Source organism: Peromyscus maniculatus, chromosome 19 (assembly GCF_049852395.1).
Source record: "Peromyscus maniculatus bairdii isolate BWxNUB_F1_BW_parent chromosome 19, HU_Pman_BW_mat_3.1, whole genome shotgun sequence".
Lineage (NCBI taxonomy): Eukaryota > Metazoa > Chordata > Mammalia > Rodentia > Cricetidae > Peromyscus > Peromyscus maniculatus.
In genome coordinates this window covers 67,717,636-67,737,295 of record NC_134870.1, presented here as the reverse complement: position 1 = coordinate 67,737,295, position 19,660 = coordinate 67,717,636, and the positions used below count along the sequence as shown (strand labels likewise).

The window sequence follows — 19,660 nt, the reverse complement described above, 5'->3', positions numbered from 1 at the left end:
CACACAGTTATCTTTTTTTTTGGTTAAGTGTACTTTCAGTGTGAACTTGAATTTCACCATTTTTGTTTAAAATGTAAATGTTACCTATGATCACTAATTTGCCATGGGCAAACTGAAATTAAATTGTGTAACTAGTACTGTGCAGTGTGTTTTGGGTAAACAGGGCCAACTTCTCTGAGAAAGGGACAAGGTAAGTTTTTTTGTGTCACAATTAAAAAAATATATATACACACACATACTCTTAAGATCATACCTGCATATATAAAATCCACACTTTTTTGTATTCACATAATTTAGACAGTAGATACCAAAATGTAATCGCCTCAGAAAAAAAGACCACCTTATACTAAAATCAAAACAAATCTGATCCCATGACATGGAAAATAACTCCAATGTTTCTTTTAATGCTAGGAAAATTGACCACCTTCCAATGGCAACAGTACTGTTCACACAGGTAGAGCAAAGGCAGAAAGGGAATGCACACAGAGCTGTATAAAAATGGACCAGGACCACAGAACATTTAGGCAACATTTTCTTAAGCAGAACTATTTCTTTAATACATTAAATAGACTAAATATTTGGTGTGGATGGGAAATAAGTATTTCACAATTTTAACTTGAAACCACCTGTAATAAAGCCTTAGCTCATTGTTCAATTAAAAAAAAAAAAACCCACGCCATTGCCTGACAATGTTAGGAGAAGGCTTACAAGTAACACACTTCACATCTCCATCACAGTGCGTAGAGATCAGCCACGGAGGATCACCAGAAACAGCACAGGAGTCACGTCGGCCGTACTACATTACCAAGTCCACGGCATCTTAGAAAACCCTTGATCCCACACTCAGTCTAGCTGGCAAGCACCTTGAGAGTAGGAGGACATAAGACTTGACAGCAAAACTCTGTCAGGACACTGATTATTTCACCTGCTTTTGGCTGACACATTTAAGTAATTTTAAGACAACATTCACCAAAAAGAAACACAGTATCACATTCTGGGTTCTTGAGCAGGACAGACTTGGAAATAGCCCAAGCATCAAAGACCATGTTTTCCCTTATGAGAGAAAATCTATACTGACATTGTTTCAATGTTACATCTCATAAGGACACAAAATGTACTCACACCTACACAGATCCATAGCTATCTAGTTGCCTCTTTCCATTTTTCAGCTTCCATTTCTCTTTTCCAACCAACTCTGTTTGCTACTTTTGTTATTTATTGGAAATCTTAGATTGCATCCATAGTAATAGGTGATTAGAGGGCACATAGGTCACTCCTGGAAATACTGACAGGCATGAGGCAACCCACTGCAGTATCAATTATAATGACATTGATATGAGAATCAATCCTGAGGATACCTACGGTGGACGACTCTTCCCAGGACCCCTGGGACTTACTTTGGTCTAGCACTGAGCCTTGCACATCTGGGACACTTGTCGGGGCATGGCAGGGCTGGTCACCTTTCCTTAGCACGCCTAGAGGAAAGACTTTGCAAGTACATAAGGCTCTGTAAGGACATCAGGCTTTTAGTTCTCTTGCTAAAGGCTGCTTCCTCCAAACTGGCTCAACTGCTACAAACCCAGAACTACCTTAAGGTTAGTTAACATCTAGCAGTAGTGCACCAGACTCGATACTCTTGAAACTCATTTTCAGACAAGATGTCCTACGAGTCTCCTGCCCTGTCCAGTTACATAGTATCTTACCATAAGCTGAGATTATCTGAGCTAAATGAATATTCCAGTTTATGTCTTCTTATATCCTTTTAAAATGTGAAAACCTTCAAGGCCAGCCATTCCCACATTCTTGTTTCATATATGAAGACAGCCAACGGAAAGCATTAGCAAAGATCTAGAGTCATGCTGCTGTGTACTGTGCTCTCAGGAAGCCTGGCCTTGGGGGCAGGGAGCATCAGCACTCTCCGTGCTTTCTGATTTGACTTCCTGCAAAGTTGCACCCCCAGTCACTGTGGGTTCTCTTGGTTTAGCCCACTAGAAAGTTTTGAGTTTTATAGATCACTGCCACCAATGAAAAAAACAAGAGTCAAATACTTATGCCTTAAACATTAGGGTCAAGAAAAGCATAAATGGAGTTTGAGGTAAAGCTGGTCAAATGTGTGCCCAATCTGCATTTTGCCAAGAAATAGGCTGGATATGTATGTGTACACACAGACGGGTAAATTCACAGGCCAGAGATTGAATTTGGTGTCTTCCAAAAATTGGTTACTTTTAAATTAAGAATTCATGCATGTTACCTAAATGCTACTTTTAATTATTCTCCTGACTGAAACCACTATCTGTAAACCACACTCCTGGGGGGAGGATAAACATGTACCACCCAAGCACTGTCCCTCTGCTGCCTGTTTCTAAGCCACATCAGTCTACAGATGTCAACAATGAGAGTGGCAGAGATATTTTCTTAGGGACTTTCCCCAGGAAGAATTCTGTAAGCTTCCACCCCACAGACAAAACGCTCCTCAAGCCAACCCTCTGCCACAATACTGCAAAGGGCTCAACTCAATACAGCCCTTATCAGGGACGTCATCTAGTGACTAACACAGTAACCAGCCGGGAACCTTAAAGCCACAGCTGGAAGGGGAGTGGGGAGTGGACATCAGTGTGTTTTCCACAATGAAAGCTTTACATTTGTTCTTAAATAATTATGTTGTGGATTTGATTGTTCAATGATTATTTTTTTTTTTTTTTTGTTTGTTTTGTTTTTTGTTTTTCGAGACAGGGTTTCTCTGTGTAGCTATGCGCCTTTCCTGGAGCTCACTTGGTAGCCCAGGCTGGCCTCGAACTCACAGAGATCCGCCTGGCTCTGCCTCCCGAGTGCTGGGATTAAAGGCGTGCGCCACCACCGCCCGGCATTCAATGATTATTTTAAGTCAGAACTGGGGAGCAATTTCTTATTTTCCACCCAAAAATAGTGAACCAGAAGTTTTTGAAAAGTTTTTTTTTTTTTTTTTTTTAAGAAGGCAGAAGGTCAGGGGCTGGAGAGATGGCTCAGTGGCTAAGAGCACTGGCTGCTCTTCCAGAAGACCCAGATTCATTTCCCAGCACCCACATGGCAGCTCACACCTGTCTGTAACTCCAATCCAGTTCCAAGGGATCCAACACCCTCATATAGGTAAACCAATGTACATGAAACAAAAATAAATCATTAAAAAATTTTTAAAAAACAAAAAAAAGGCAGGTCATTTTTTCTCAAAACAAAGAAAAACATTTCATCATCCCATGTATAGAATTAATGATCCCATCTCACCTCTATCATCCTTTCTTCCAGGGGTCCTGCATCTCAAGCATTTGAGACTCTGGGTCCACTCTGACTCACAGGAGCAAGCCAAGGAACACTGAGGTGTTAGGATACAGAGGCCCAGAGCTTTAGAAAATCACTTCTATTGACCACAGGCTAGTCAGTCAGGCCTGAACCACCTTCATTTAGGTGAGCACTAGGTACAATGAGCTTGACCTCATGGTGATACTTCCTATCTCTGCAGCAGCAGTTTCATGGGAGAAACAAATGAAGAACAAGCTGCCACATTATTCCAAAGTCAACCCTCAGCACTGGGTGTACAGGTTAGGGAAGAGGACTAAGAAAGCTTTACTGGTGGTAATGAACTTCTCATGATTTTTACCACAGAAACTAAACATCAGCATTCCAGCTGAACTGTCAAATTGGACTGTGGTAGACTTCATTTTGAATACACTGACTGAGTCATAATGGATAATAGAGGATAATGTCTATAAGCAAATGAGGAATGTCTTTACTGGGATCTGAGATTTAAACAATGTAACCACTCATCATTAAGATGACACCACTGTTAGTTTTTCTGAGGGTATATGTGTGTATACATTCATACATACATATGAAAACTTAAAAGGTTTGAGGCAGCTCTCATATATATAAGCTAGCTATACTGTCCAAGATAAAAATCTCTACTCAAGAAGTCATACAAACATGAAACCAGGTCTTATCACAGCAGCATTCATGAGATTAACTCAGTATTTTCTGGCTGCAAGTACATAAATTACATTCCAAGAAATAATCTGTCCCTCCGTCTCCTCAGACAAAAGGTAGTCTGAATAAATAAAACAATCAAGGAGACTGCAAAGAGAACGGGAACCAAGAGCAGGGATCTGTCTGCTGAAGACCACACCATCATCACCGACTGCACTCAAACTGACATTTCAGAATGCCCCCAAACAGGAATGAGACGCTGCTACCATCTAAATTATAATAAATAATACCTGAAAATTTGCTGCTCGTCAGTCACAAGGACATTTAACGGTGCAAAGTTCCAGAGCCACTTGTACGATCAGCACAGCAGACCAAGGACTGCTAGCGTCCTGCAGACATGCAGTCCTAAGGGGAGGACGAGTGATGCGGACACACAAGAACCGCAGGTGACAGACAGGAGGGCAGGATCGAGGGAGCCTGGGCGGAACAAGTGTGGCACACGGTGTGAAGAGACGAATGAGGAGCAGGATGTATCAGGTCACCAAAGCCTCAGGCCACCTAAGAAAGGCCCTTGGCTGGCCCTGTGAAGAGACACTTGGGAAAGTCGTCCAGAGGGAACAAACAGGGCAAACAGGAAGGGCCATCCTAGATTGTCTCGAGGTACTTTATACCCTCCAGCAAAAAGGACCCTTAACTCTTCCAAGTACTTAACAATCTTTGAAAAAAATGTCCTAAGGACACATGTGGGCAGCTCTTGGAAGAGGTAGGGAAACCAAATGGGCATCTGCTTTCTTTGATTTCAACTAGCAAAGCCCACTAACATGATTGCTTTCACTCGGAGCCTCAGTCTGGATGAACTGACCACAAAGGCACAACAAATGTGAAGGTAAAGAAATGAAGGGGAATCTGACAGCTTAAAAACGAATCAACTAGACTAAACACTAAATTGCATATTGTTTACGATTTTAAAAAAACCCACCCTAGATATTAAACAACTTGCAAATATATAGAATACAGATAAAAGTACAGAATTAAAAGATTAAACTCTCAAGAAAACACATGCAGATTCCTTCTGGCAAAGTGACAGGCCCTGAGGGCAACAGTAACTCCCACAGGACTAAGCCCAACTAGAGGGCCAGGACACTGTCGCAGTATCACAGTGGCTGGGAGACAACAGGCATCAGAAACTATGCGGCTGACTGACTAAATGTCTACCATAGTGTAGTCAGTGTTAACTGGTGTGGCTCAGACTGCAGCAGGAAAGCGGCTTTAAATCAGAGCCCAATTCAGTGGTATTCCAAAGACTGGCCTAATCCAGTTGAATTTTCTAATCTGGCTAAAAAGAATCTCAAATTACTGTGGAGCCGAGATGCTAAATAATGCAGATAACTTAAATCAAGACTAATCAACCAAGAGGGAGGTCTCAAGTATCATCCAGAACAAACCCCAGCCCTACCAAAATGGGGGGAATCAACAAAAACTAGGCCATGGTAGACAAAGTGTAATGTAAGCCCACACCATTTCACTGGGAAGCAAACATGACCACTTCACATGAGTGCTTCCACTGCGACATCCGTGCCCCACGATACCAGGACGTCTCAAGGGAAAATCCCATTTCACACTGTACAGAAAACCTAGACTTGAACCCAAACCACAGAGCTGTGTGCACTGTTGGCATCCCTGTCAGCATGTCTGATAACCTCCCACTACTTTCAAAGCTGTCCTCCGCACCCACAACTATCCCGACAGCCAGCACAAGTTTTCCAGTCTGTGAAAACTTCCAACGAGGGGCAGTTTACAGTGCTGATCTCCATCAGGCTCAGGAGCAATGATGCTCAGGACATTTCCTCTATCACCAGATGGGCAGTAGACACAGTGACAAGTCCAGAAGCCAACAGTAGCTCTCCATACTGGTGAATCTTTACATAAAAGAGCTGTTAAGGTGGCACCGACCTGGTTTAAGTAAGAGATTTCCACAACAAAGATTTGAGGATTAGACTAGAGTGAGATGACCAGCAGCCTATCCCAAAGCCGTGCCACCTTCAACCAATCATCAACTGAAGGTCCATTCTCATCTTTACGTTTGGGTGTGTGCAGGTATGTATAGAATTATGATGCCTGACATGAGTCTCCGTGAGCCTGGGCCTTTGGGTTTGATGTTGTCCTAGCAGTGCTGATCTCCCTCAGCTCTTCACTGGCTCCGTCCTTCTAGGTTAGGTGTTAGCTCAAGCGTTGCTTTCCCAGATGCCTTCCCAATGTCCTACCAGAAGCATCCTGTCTGCCATTCTCTAGACAGTACCCTGTTTACCTCCCACACAGACACTTGAGCACAGGTTAAGTCAACTGCTATCTCAGCAAAGGCAGGAAACAGAGCTATCTTGTTCACCTTCACTCAAAGGTTAAAGTTCATGGCACATTAACAGGTGAACAATAAATATTTGAATAAAAAAATTACTATACCAAATTTACATGAACATATACATACACACACAAATATAGGAAAATGGGAAATATCAAATAGAAAACCAAATGTTGAAAAGCATCAAAAATGATACCTGTACATACATGTGATTATGGTTTCAAAGAGTTAAGTACCAAAGATATTTGTCTGCAAAAATATGAAAATTTACAAAAAGGAGATCAGGAAGTATTTTCCATTTGTATGGAGCTGCAAACAAGAAGGGAGTCAAGACTGGACATGAATGACTGTTGTGTGTGGCAGAACAGCCGGAATCCCCTTAGTGCAGAGCAGAAAAGGTCAATGACCACATGCCAGGGTTGGTCAAGAACAGCTCAGACTGCAGGTAACTGCAGGCTAAAAATCTTGATAAACGGCTTAGCTTCCAATCATTAAAATTTTGAAATTAGGTAATAGAACATTCTATTTATAAATTACATACAATACACTTTAAAAACAGATGGCCCCTACCTACTGACCATATCTCAGTGTCACTCTATGTATTTGCAAAAGCAAGTACATTTGCCAAAGGTCCGTTTTGTAATACAATCTGGTAGTTAAGTGAGAGGAGGCAGGAGGTCAGCTGCCTTTACAGAAAGATCCTTTATTATTAGACTGGCTTTGGAAGAAGGAAACACATACTGAGGTGATTCTAGAATAGCCCTGAAAATAACTAGACCGCCACCTGTGCATGTTTGGAGATGACAGTTATCAACAGACCAACAGCTTACACAAGTCCATTATCATCTGCTGAAGTCTGGCTCTGAGAAAAAAGACTTCCTCTCCCCAAACCCTCACTGGACCCAGGATTAACTGCTCCAGCAGCCACCAGTGCAGCTGTTTTCCACAATGACATCATGCTCTACTGTGTTATATCAGAACAGAAATGGGATGAAGAGTCCAGAAGCTTCCAGTAAGGTTTCCTTCTAATGAAATTCAGCAGGAAATAAACACACACAGAAAGAACGATTGCTAAGATCCATTGGATACATTAAGGTCAAGGATTTCCAAGTTAATCCACTTTTCTTCCCCCAAGTTTGTTTATTTTTGGTAAAAGGCAGAAAAATTAGTTTCTACAAGGAAAATCTGCTTCTAAATGATAATTTGAAAATCTTTATATATATATATATATTATATATTAAAAAAGACACAAAAATAATGGCGAAGTGGGGACAACAGATTAGGTACTGTGACTTTATAAAGGCTTGCCTAGACCAAGAAGCAGCATACACACACACACCTCAGGTATGCACACTAAAAATGTATCCAAACAGCATAGTACTGCAATACTGGGTCTCCATACATTACCTGTACACATAACTACTACTGTTATTAATAACCTGTGGGACACTGTCTTATGCCCAGCAAGACATCACTAAGTCTTTAAGTCTTCTCTTCCCCCTCAGGGGAGGGCATTTCTAGACACTAATTTTCCCATCTAATATTCAAACATAGGAAACAGAATCCACAAGGTGCTTTAACTGGTGAGACCGCAAGTGCTGTTTTCATCACTCTGGAATTTTTGGATAGCAAAGAGTCCACGGGATCATACACAAATACTATGACAGGAGAGTTGTTACACGAAGTCTTTTGATGGACTTGACTGGTGCTGGACTTTATGACATGCTCGAGCATCGCACCGAAGGGGATCCCATCTGAGTTAATACTTTGTCCAACCACTGCAGAGGGCCATTCAGATGAAGTTCAATCCAGCAAGGAGTACTTGTTACTGTCTGCCTCCTATTTGAAAGAACACAAAAAACAATTAGGAAATGAAAAGGCTGTATATAGTAAAATCAATTTTTTAGAATAATTATTAATTTTGTATATATAATTATTAGTTTTAAAATGATTTTTACTGCTAAAGTGATCTAATGAGTTTTGTCCTTTGTCAAAACCTGTATTTATGTGTGGCACATGTATGCATATGTATGTGGACAAGCGCATGCAGAGGCCAGAAGGGTTGTGGTGGGGCAGTTTGGGTTGGGTGTCCTCCCCAGTTGTTCTTTACCCTGTTCCCTTGAGTTATGGTCACTCAATGAACCTGAACCTCCCTATGCTGGCTAGAACGGCTGACCAGCAAGTTTCTAGGATCCATCTGTGCCCCAACACCATCCCATGCTGAGGTTACAGACACACACAGCCATGTCTGGCTCTTCTCAGTGCTAGAGATTAGCCTCAAGTCCTTATTCTTCCATAGCAAAGGCTTTTTACCAACTGAGCTATCTCCCTAGAATTTCATCTTTTTGAAAGATTTACGAAATCATCCTTTCCTTCTGAAGTTAAATTAGTGTACTCAGGGCACACTTATGAGAGAGAATTTAGGTAGTACTATTAGTGAGGTTAGGAGGGGAGCCATAGACCAGGAAAGACCGCCTCAAGGAAACTGACACACCTGATCACACTACTCTTACATCTATCAAATGAAGTCTAAGTCAAAAAAGATTCAAATTGAAAGTCTGCTGACTCAAGCTAAAGCCTTGCCACACAATGTTAAGACTTGGAGCTAACTTTTCTTTAGATACATAATGAGCAACACCCTTGTCAGCAACATCCCTCAGGCTTCTGGTTGAAAAAGCAAAATTCAAGCCTTCTGGTGCTTTAACAAAGGGGCCATTGCCTATTCCCTGGATCACAGAACATCCTGCTGCTCTAGTCTTAGACATTGGATTTAGCTCTATCTTATTTTCTACAAAGTGTCAGTCAATACATTTACTTTTGCTTCTTCAATATGACATACTTCAGTCATGATAAAAGGTTATCATCAGCGCTCCAGCTGTAAACAATTCATGCCCAACAGCATTTAGGACTGGATGTCTAAGGAGCTGGAGATGACTGGGCAGTTAACAGGTGTGCACCTGCTCTTTTAGATGACTGAGTTCAGTTCCCATCACCGGCATCTGGCAACTCATAAACACCTGTAACTCTAGCTTACACTTGTAAATTCAGCTAACACCTCTATTTCACAGGCACCTGCACTCACACAAGCATAGATCCATGTATACACAAGATATATACATATAATTAAAAACACTATATATCCAAGCAGGTATATAGTGCTCTGAAACACACAGTGTCACCGCCTTACTAGATACTTGATTTTCAGCACGCTCTACGCTCTAGCCAACTTCCAAGAAAAGGCATCTGAATTTCCACACCGAGAACTCCGGCTCTGCTGCACGGGCAGCAGGCTGGGAGGGGCAGCACACTAACATCTGCTGCCTGGGAGAGCACACAGTGAGGCCACACAGCACACTAACACCTGCTGCCTGGGAGAGCGCACAGTGAGGCCACACAGCACACTAACACCTGCTGCCTGAGAGAGCACACAGTGAGGCCACACAGCACACTAACACCTGCTGCCTGGGAGAGCACACAGTGAGGCCACACAGCACACTAACACCTGCTGCCTGGGAGAGCGCACAGTGAGACCACACAGCACACTAACACCTGCTGCCTGGGAGAGCGCACAGTGAGACCACACAGCACACTAACATCTGCTGCCTGGGAGAGCGCACAGTGAGACCACACATCACACTAACATCTGCTGCCTGGGAGAGCGCACAGTGAGACCACACAGCACACTAACATCTGCTGCCTGGGAGAGCGCACAGTGAGACCACACAGCACACTAACACCTGCTGCCTGGGAGAGCGCACAGTGAGACCACAGGCGAGGGGGGCTACTCAGCAGATCTCAACTCAACTGTCCAGTTTTATTTTTATTCTATCTCTAATCACACTGCTACTCTGCTATCAGAATTAGTTTCTCACACTGTCCTTTCCTATCTTCTGAATTCTATATCTATCTTCTAGAATATAGATCACAAGCCATTCTAATCAGAAAGCTTTCTTTGAGTACCAAGTAAAGACACCCCTGATGTTATTTATAAAGTGACACTAACTTTTCAAATTACCCTTTTATGGTTACTTAACATTCTACATTATGTTAAAAATGCATGTTTACACACAATCTAATCATATCTTCTATAATACCAGCACAGCAATTTTCCAGTTTCTTATCTTCAGGCCTCCAACTTTCTTAACTAAGGGTCTCAGATAGCCTAGCATGGCCTTGAACTCCCAGACATGTCACAGTACCTGGTTTATGTGTTTCTAAAGATTGAATCCAGCACCTCATGCACAATACACAAGTATTCTACCAACTCCTTAACCCTCTTTCTTCTATTATTTTACATAAACATCTGTTGAAAACAGATAGAAATGAACTACAGAAGACGTAAAAGGGACTACAACTAATCACTGTGAAGAAACCAGAAACTGAGCACAGAATTCATACCGGTATTCTGCTCCCCACCCCTTCACAAAACTCATTCTTATGGTGCACATTCGAGTTAGCTGATAAACGGCTTCAAAACCCTGATTCACAGACTGAGCTAGAAGAGCAGCAAATTCTTGGTTGTTGAAGATCTTCAGGTTACAGCCTAGAATTGAGAAACAGTAAAATATAAAAACACTGTGATTATTAGAAAATAATTTTCAAGAGAATTTATGTTTTAGAAAGGTCAATGAAGCGCGCTGGTGTGACAGGCCGACTTGCAGGGTGCCCCGTACCTGGTGGAATCTTGCACACTGTGGCCGGGTGCCAGCCGTACCTCTGGTTACAGTTGGGGCTCTGCACAAAGATGGCACTGTCACTCAGGCACTCCGCAAACACCTCCCCTCCTATGTAATACAAACGCACTCCCCGTCCTACAACAGAACGCACACGGTTAGTTCCAGAACACCGGCCTTCCCAGTGGTCCTGAGAACCATCTAGAAGGAATTCTAGAGTATCCCAGGACCTTTTCTTACAGCCATGCTTTCCTGAATTGTAATTCTGAAATATACCACAGCATTTTCCCCAAGAACCTGTAACAATAATTTGATTTTTTTCAAAGTAATGCTCATGAAAAACATTTCAACAGTATAGAAAAAGTACACAATAGTGAGACAGTTTCGTACAAATTACCTGGGGCTTTCAAATTCGTTTAAAAATTGAGGTAATTTTGAATAAATTAACTAATGTCTAGGAAATTTTTCCTCAAAGAGCCCACGAGGTTAAGGAAAGACTCAACAACATCACATCCACCTTGCTGCGCAAACGTCTACTTTGTAGTGCAATCGCAGACGAAGTACGGTGGCAGCAGCAGATCAGCCTGTTCTGCAGCAGAGGGAATAACCAGTGGGGCAACCTGCAAGCTGGGTAAACGCCGCTGCCGCCCTCCTACTGTGTAAGACGCAGGCATTGTGAAACATCAACCATGCATTTAGCTATCAAGACGGGTAAGGTTCAAGCCGGATGACACACCCAGAGGGCAGTATGCCTGTGTAACAGGGCCCTAGATTGAACTCCCAACACAGGCTGGGTGGGAAGAGCAATGGAGTGAAGTCAGACTTTTCAGATGATTCCCCGACCAAACCAAATGATAAACTAACAACCAAAAGTTTAAAAAAAATGTCACAGATAATCTAAAATTATAGTGAACTAAAATTTTGTCAGGAGACATGAATAAAGGCAGAGGAAATAACTAATTTTCTTTCAAATACAAAGGTCTAATTAAAACACAAAACAGAAAATTAAAACTATGTAGGTCAAGTCAGGGGGCTGCTCCCAGCCTTTCTCTGCAGTGGTACCTGAGGTGCAAGATGACCTAATGTAACAAGATTTGAGAAGTGCACACGAAGCCAACAACACATTCCCTGGCCATTATCATTTCCTAGAATCAACATCAACTTTCGGTAACACAGGAGGAAATGGTTAGTTAATCCAAAACAGACGAAAGGAAGCTGAAGGTAAAGAAGTGATCAGACGATGCTCAGAATCTGAAGCTCTACACTTTTTGCCTCCCTGGTTAAAAACAAAATACTAAGGTTCCCAAAAAATTTGGGTATATGTGGATTATAATCATGGAAACTTATCACATTAGATTCAAAACTGAGATAAAAATGTGTTCATCTTTAAAAAACTTAAAACAACAAATCTATTAATGCAAACAAGATTGATGAGAAATAACCATTTTCTAACTTAGATCAGGATCAAGTGGTGATATTTCAGTTTTCTTTACTGTCTGGATTCTCAGGCCCACATTCCATCTCTTCACAATCCTAGGCCATGAAGCCTCTGGGATGCCCACTCTCTGCTGTGGAGAAGCAGCGGGCCGCATCTCAGTATGACTGGGAAAGAGAGCAGTGCTGCCCTCACCCAAGCGCCAAGAGGCTTCGGGAGGCTGTGGAATTTACCCTCCATTATAGTCTGAAGCCCCAGATTGTATTCTGATTATACATAAAATCACTGAGAGAAGAGGAAAAGTGAAAAAAGATCACGACTGAACATTGTCCTTTTTTTTGGACTAGAAAAGACTGAGCAAGCTAGTCATTTTAATACTTTTCATTATCAAGAGTGGCAAATTAAAAGTAAAAAAATCAAAGACCAAAGTTTGCAGATTAAGAATCACCAAGACACTATTCACAGATGGAGACCAAGTTGGGCTTTTTCATACAAGCTTTGATCTAATACCACATATTGTCTACATTATGAGTACAGTGAGTTCCCCTGCCCCCGCAACACACACATACAGAAGATCAGACATACCTATATGCCTTCTTGTCATTTCTACAGTGGCATTCCGGTTAACGTTGGAGAGCAGCCCTAAGCAGAACCTCTCTGAGTTTGATGGATCTGTAAAGCCGTCTACAGTAAGCGAGGGCTGGGATGCGTGGAAGGTCTCTCCAACCCTCTGGTTTAGTTCGTAATATGCTATTGAACACCAAAATGCAGGTTCCGAGTAAGTAACTGGCTGCAAATCTGAAGTAAAGGAAGAAATGTTGCATGAACAACTCAACACGAGCACACTCCATGCCAGCAGACAGAAGTCACTGTGAGCATCTACACTGGTTTAAACAGATTAGACCAGATTTCCAGTGTTTCATATAAACTGTTTCCATAGATGACACCAGATACACAATTTTTAAAAATTTCCCCATCTCATAAAGTTAATTTATGTTGGATTATTTATTTTATTAGCATTCATCTAGTTCTTGTTTAAACACAAAACAACAAAAAACAGAACAGGTCAGCCTGCTGTACTTGGATGGGATGCTTTTTTTTTTTTTTTTTTTTTTTTGGTTTTTTGAGACAGGTTTTCTCTGAGTAGCTTTGCGCCTTTCCTGGAACTCACTCTGTACACCAGGCTGGCCTTGAACTAACAGAGATCCGCTTGTCTCAGCCTCCCAGTGCTGGGATTAAAGGCGTGCGCCACCACCGCCCACCCTTATCAAATGCATCAAAAAGGTAATTGTGAATAGGACAAAATATAAAGCTGAGTGAAGCTGAAAGCTACATGAGAAGAGCTCTTACAGTGGAGAGTCAAAACATTCCCTGACACTGTCCACCCTCCTACACGTTAGGAAGCAGAGTGAAGGACAAGTGTGCAAGTGACAACAGGTAATGGCTGTAGCAGAATATTTTAAGGTGTGTCACTTTTGCTTATGTTGCATTTGTTTAACTCTGTGAAGCTGTGTTACTGTGCCTGTGTAAAACACCTGATGGTCTAATAAAGAACTGGCCAATAGCTAGGCAGGAGAAAGGATAGGCGGGGCTGGCAGGCGGAGAAAATGACTAGAAGGAGAAATCTGGGAAGAGGGATTAGAGAGCTAGCATCAAGAAAATGAGGACTCCAGGCGCCAGCCACCCAGCTACACAGCAAGCCACAGGGTAAGAGTAAGATTCACACAAGTTAGAGAACCAGAAAAGCCCAAAGGCAAAAGGTAAATGGGATAAGTTAAGGAAAGCTGGCTAGAAACTAAGCCAAGCTAAGGCCAGGCATTCATAATTAATTATAAGCCTCTGTGTGTAATTTTTGGGTGCCCCCCCAAAAGAGTGAAAAAAACCCAGCAAATGGCACCACTGGACAACTCACTAACAGAAAATGAGTATCACATGCAATTAACTTCTGTAATTTTCACTGAGAGGTATCATAAGGAAGATCACAAAAGGAAAAAAAAAAATGACAATTTGTAAGACACATCCTAAATAACTATCCATCAAAACCTTGTACAACTTCATAAAGAACATAGTTTTAATGACTCAGACTGTCTCATAAACTCCTGCCAACAGAAAGGAGTACCAACACATTGTATCAATCCTTCCTACATCACTGATATAAAGCCCCTGTTTTTTTTTTTGGATACATACAATAAGTAATTTCCAGAGAGGACTTTCCTTAATCCAGTGAAAACAGTAGGAAGTAACAGCAACTTACCCAAGCTGTGATTGACAGGCGAGAGAGTGGTAGGAGACAGCTCAGCTGGGGAGCCTAAATCAGAGGAAGAAAAGGACACTGACATTTCTCCAGACCTTATGATCAAGTAATAATATAATAGTTCTGACTTTTTCACCAATAATAAGTACACAGACAATTATGCCCCAAGGATTAAAAATACGTAACTTATTTTAGTTTAACTCAGGGGGCTGCAACACATGAGGTACAAAAAGTTAAGCACTGAATAACTTCTGTTTCTTTCTAGTGGCATAAACTGACTTGTATTCTCACCACCAAGGTCACCCACCCAGAGTAACCTACTACTGACAGCTTTTTGTGTATCTTTCCAGAAACATTTTATAAAATATATCAGCAAATATACTTCTGCTTTGTGTCACCCCCTTTCCATGACAAACAGTTGACAGTTCTAGACATCTGTATGAGGTATCTCACTAGAAACCATTTGTGCTGATGTTTCTATATTGCTCTTCTATCTACCTGTATCAGTCAGCAGCCTAACATTACATCATGGTACCCTAGTGACAGATGACTGTTTACTTAGGAACCTTTGATTAGTCCCAGTTTTTCTGAAAGGAACTCAGTAAGTACCAATCAAAGGGTTAGTGTCTTTGCAATTTTGACAGATCCTGGCTAAATTATCATGCACAAAGGTTGTGCCAGCAAACATTCCCATCAACACCACCAAGGCATAACTGACAACAGATGAAAACATGGTCTGCACAAGCACAGTTTTAAGCCAGGATGGTGGTGCGTGCCTGTAATCCCACCTCCCAGGAGGCGGAAGCAGAAGATCAGTTTAAGGCCAGCTTCAGCTACAGATCAAGGAGGAAACCAGCATAGGTAGGCTACAAGAGACCTTGTCTTTTTATTTCATTTTGAGACAAGGTCTCAATATGTAGCTCTTGCTGTCCTGGAACTCACTATGTAGACCAGTGACTTTGAACTCAGAGATCCACCTGCCTCTGCCTCCTAAGTGCTGGGATTCAAGATGTATGCCACCATGCCAGGCTGAGAGTCCCTGACTTAAATGGACATTTTCATTTACATATCTCTTAGTTTATTTCTACTTTAATTCAGTTTTGTGACGTCTGCTTTTGCTCACTCTCCTCCGGCACTGACCATTTACTGACCTGCAGGAGTTCGTGATACCCCAGGAACACTGGTCATCATTTGTCATTTGTTTGGTGACTCACTTCTAATTCTGACAGTGCAGCATTTACTGGGGCTCCTGTCCAAGTTTAATAAAACAGCTTTGAGAATGGCTACACTTGTCTGTATTGTGTCTAGGGTTTTCCCCCTAAGCAGGACACCTGGCTTAGTTGAAGATGAAAAGATGCATCACTTATTCAGAACTTCCGCACCAATCTTGTGAAAGACTCACAAGAATTAGTAAACACATGAGACAGCTCTAAGGGTCTGTGGCCAGACTTGTGGCAGTTAGGTAGATGTCATTTTCTATGCTCTGTGCTGTGGATATTGCTCTATATAAATAAAACACTGATGGCCAGTGACCAGGCAGGAAGTAGGTGGCCAGGCAGGAAGGAGAGAGGAGAATTCTGGGAAGCGGAAGGCTGAGGAGGGAGACACTGCAGCCACCGCCAGGACAAGCAGCATGTAGAGATGCTGGTAAGCCACCAGCCACGTGACAAGGTATAGATTTATAAAAATGGGTTAATTTAAAATAAAAGAACAGTTAGCAAGAAGCCTGCCACTGCCATACAGTTTATAAGTGATATAAGCTTCTGAGTGATTATTTTATAAGTGGATTGTGGGACTGCGGGGCTTGGGGAACCTGGAGAGAAGCCCTCCAGCAACAAATGGCAATATAAGTCTCTGTGTTTACTTGGTTGGGTCTGAGCGGCCGTGGGACTGGTGGGTGACAAAGATTTGTCCTGACTGTGGGCAAGGCTGGAAAACTCTAGCTACAGCTCTGTAACAATTTCAGTTGTTATTTTCACAGCACACTCCTTAAGAATTCAGTAGATTCTGTAAATTTTAGCTAACAAACCTGAGAGATATCTCTATTCTGTGAAGTTAACTTTAGTATTTATTGAAATTGGCTGTACTAAATTCTATTTTCTTAGAAAAATATTCATTTTTTTCTGTTCTGTGTAAATATTCTAGATCTAATCCAGAAAATCCAAGGCACAAATACACCAATTGAGGGGGGCCGCAGAGGAGACTTGACACTCTACTTGCTGTCAATGATAATCCTCTTACTCAATCACAGTCGGCACCAACTCCAGGAGCAGCGTCCTCGACACACTCAGGCAGTTTCAAAAGGAGCATGCTCCACATGCAGCTCCAGCTGCCAATGCACAGACTGAGCCTGGGGGAGAGCAGAGAGCAGCACTCTGCTCCATTCCCCCTACAGACAACACATACAGCAGCATGGGACACAGGTAAAGCTGCAGTCACCAGACACCATCAGACAGTGAGAACTGGCAAGCACTACTTTTTAGAAAACAATTTATTACACAATCATGTTCTTTCTTCAATTTGAAAAGAACGTTGGCAAATCACAACAGGTACAAATGAGAAAGGTCAAAATATGCTTGGAACAATGAACTGAAATCCACGGTATTTCCTGGAACAGATATAAATAACTGGAGACTGAGGAGCTGCCCAATCATTCCTATCTTTTAACATTGACAAAGCTATAAAATACTCATCAGAAGAAACCAGTAAGCTTGCTGTTTAATTCTGTCAGGAGTGACTAAAGATTTTCTTTTTAGAAAATATTGTTTTAAACAACTGGTAATTAATCAATGAATCACTCACATTATAAATGCTGCTGGAGTCTGGCTATAAGACAAGAAGTGCCTATGTGCAGCCAAAGCATCTAGAGGAATGCTCATGTATTCTTTGCTTACAAGTTCATGTACGCTTGTAGGATGAGTTTCTCAGAAAGGAAGCATTGTTTTTATAAGTGTTTTTATAAGTGTCAAGGTTCACTACCCAAATGTTGAGTCCTACCAAGAACTAATGAACTTGTATTTTTTTGCACTATCACTGTGTGGTGATATCTGCCAAATTAACAGCCTTAAGAGAACAATTCTTTTATCATTTTTTTAAATTTTTAAGTAGTACATTCTTATTTTCACCCACTTTCTTTCTATTAATTCCTATCTTTTCCCCTTTTTTTGACTTCTACATTTTTAAATTTAAAACAGATCCTAGAAATCTCATGCATGTGTAAACACTTTCCTCAGTTTGGGGATCTACTTTAGTGTATCTTTAAAGGTGATGCTAAAACTTCATTACCAAAACAAAACAAAACAAAACAAAACAACCTCAATTTCCTTTTGAGAGTATTTTTAGGGCCACAGCAACATTGAGTATCAGGTGCAAAAAGGTCTAATATATATACCTGCCACTCTATCCATGATCCCATACCCCAATGGTAGATACGCTACACTCAGTAAACATACTTAGATATGTTGTTATCAAAGTCCACAGTTTACAAGGCCCACTCTTGTGCTTATTATCTGTAGGTTTTGACAACTGTATAATACACATCCTCCATCTTTACTATCACAGAGATCAGCCTCACTGCCTATGGCTTTACCTACTCAATTCTTCTTTCTCTATAACCTTAAATTCTTCCCTGTTTTCAGAAGGTCTGCCTTTTCAGAATGTCAGGTGGTTGGGGTTGCACAGTATATATATGGCCTGTACAGATCATTTTTAATTTAGTATATGTGTCATAAGTTTAACCATATGCTGTCATTTCTTCCTCATGCTGAGTGACTTGAGACTGTCCAGACGTAACACAATTTATCAACATCTTGGTTTTATTCAAAAAATTTTAAATTATGGATCAAGTTGCTATAAGCAACCAAGGTCACTTTTTTGTGTGGAGGATTTAAGGTTTCAATTCATCTGAATGAGCACCAAAGAACCACACTCAATATTGCATGTTGAATATGTTGGTTGTACTACAGAGCCACAATTATAAAAGAACAAAACTGATACCCAGACTACAGGAAGCAAACAGAGGACCCAGAACTAAACCCACCTAGCTTCAGCTCTAGTCAGACAGAAAGACAGACAGACAGACAGACACACACACAATTAACACTAGCATTAGAAAAATCACTCTGGAGACTGCATCTCACAGAACATGGAGATGGCCTAAGAGTACAGAGAGTAGTAATAGGCTTGCCCTGCACGCACGAGACGCTAGAATTTTCTATCATGACAATCAATAAATTAATAGAACTTTTTCAATCAGATAAAGACATATATAAAATATTCAGTTAACAGTCTCCTTAATAGAGAATTATGCATTTATTCATTCAGTAATTTATAAATAATACACAACTATTGTTATTTTACTTCAAAACATTGTGTGGCATGTATGCCACGGTGCACGTGGGAAGGTCAGAGGACAACTCTTAGTTGCTCGTCTCCTCTCACCTTCATAAGAGAAAAATTATAGGTTATTTTCTAGTTACTTAACTCCATCCTTTCATCTCAAAATTTTATATATGCTTTGAAAATACAACATGGCCCTGGTATGGTGGTACATCTCTGTAATCCTAGCAATTTGGGAGGCTGAGGCAGGATGGTGCCTGCGAATTTGGAACTAGTGTGGTGAGTTTCAGGCCATCCTGTGAGATTATGGTCCTGTGTGACTGAGGTCCTGTCTCAAAGCTCAAAATAAAAATTAAAACGTAGAATATATGAAGTACCTACAAAGTTCACAAACTATTAAATATGTTACTAATATTAGTAATTCATCCTTAAAACCTTATTAGTTTTATATTAGTCAACTATAACTCATAAGTACCACAAATTGAATGGCTTAATATTAATCTCACAGGGGCCAGCAGGGCCATACTTCTACTGTAGGGACATAACTCACGTTGTTCAGCCATTCAAAATGTATACATCTGTGTTGTTTCCATTTGTGAAATAAAATGTATAATGTTTAGAACACAGACATTCTTGCAAGTTTT

The 19,660-nt window shown here is 41.2% G+C and overlaps 1 protein-coding gene across 2 annotated transcripts in view; it reads right to left on the bottom strand.

The window, feature by feature from the left end:
• Window positions 1-384: 384 nt before the first annotated feature.
• Smad2 (SMAD family member 2) overlaps window positions 385-19,660 on the bottom strand; it is an 82,695-nt gene continuing 63,419 nt past the window's right edge. For both annotated transcript variants that reach the window (XM_076555525.1, XM_076555526.1), the window contains 5 exons: window positions 14,679-14,732; window positions 13,010-13,222; window positions 10,990-11,127; window positions 10,715-10,859; window positions 385-8,155 (listed from right to left, as the gene is read on the bottom strand). In XM_076555525.1, coding sequence (XP_076411640.1) covers window positions 8,032-8,155; window positions 10,715-10,859; window positions 10,990-11,127; window positions 13,010-13,222; window positions 14,679-14,732 — 674 coding nt within the window. In that variant the 3' untranslated portion in view covers window positions 385-8,031. The remainder of the gene's footprint in view (window positions 8,156-10,714; window positions 10,860-10,989; window positions 11,128-13,009; window positions 13,223-14,678; window positions 14,733-19,660) is intronic.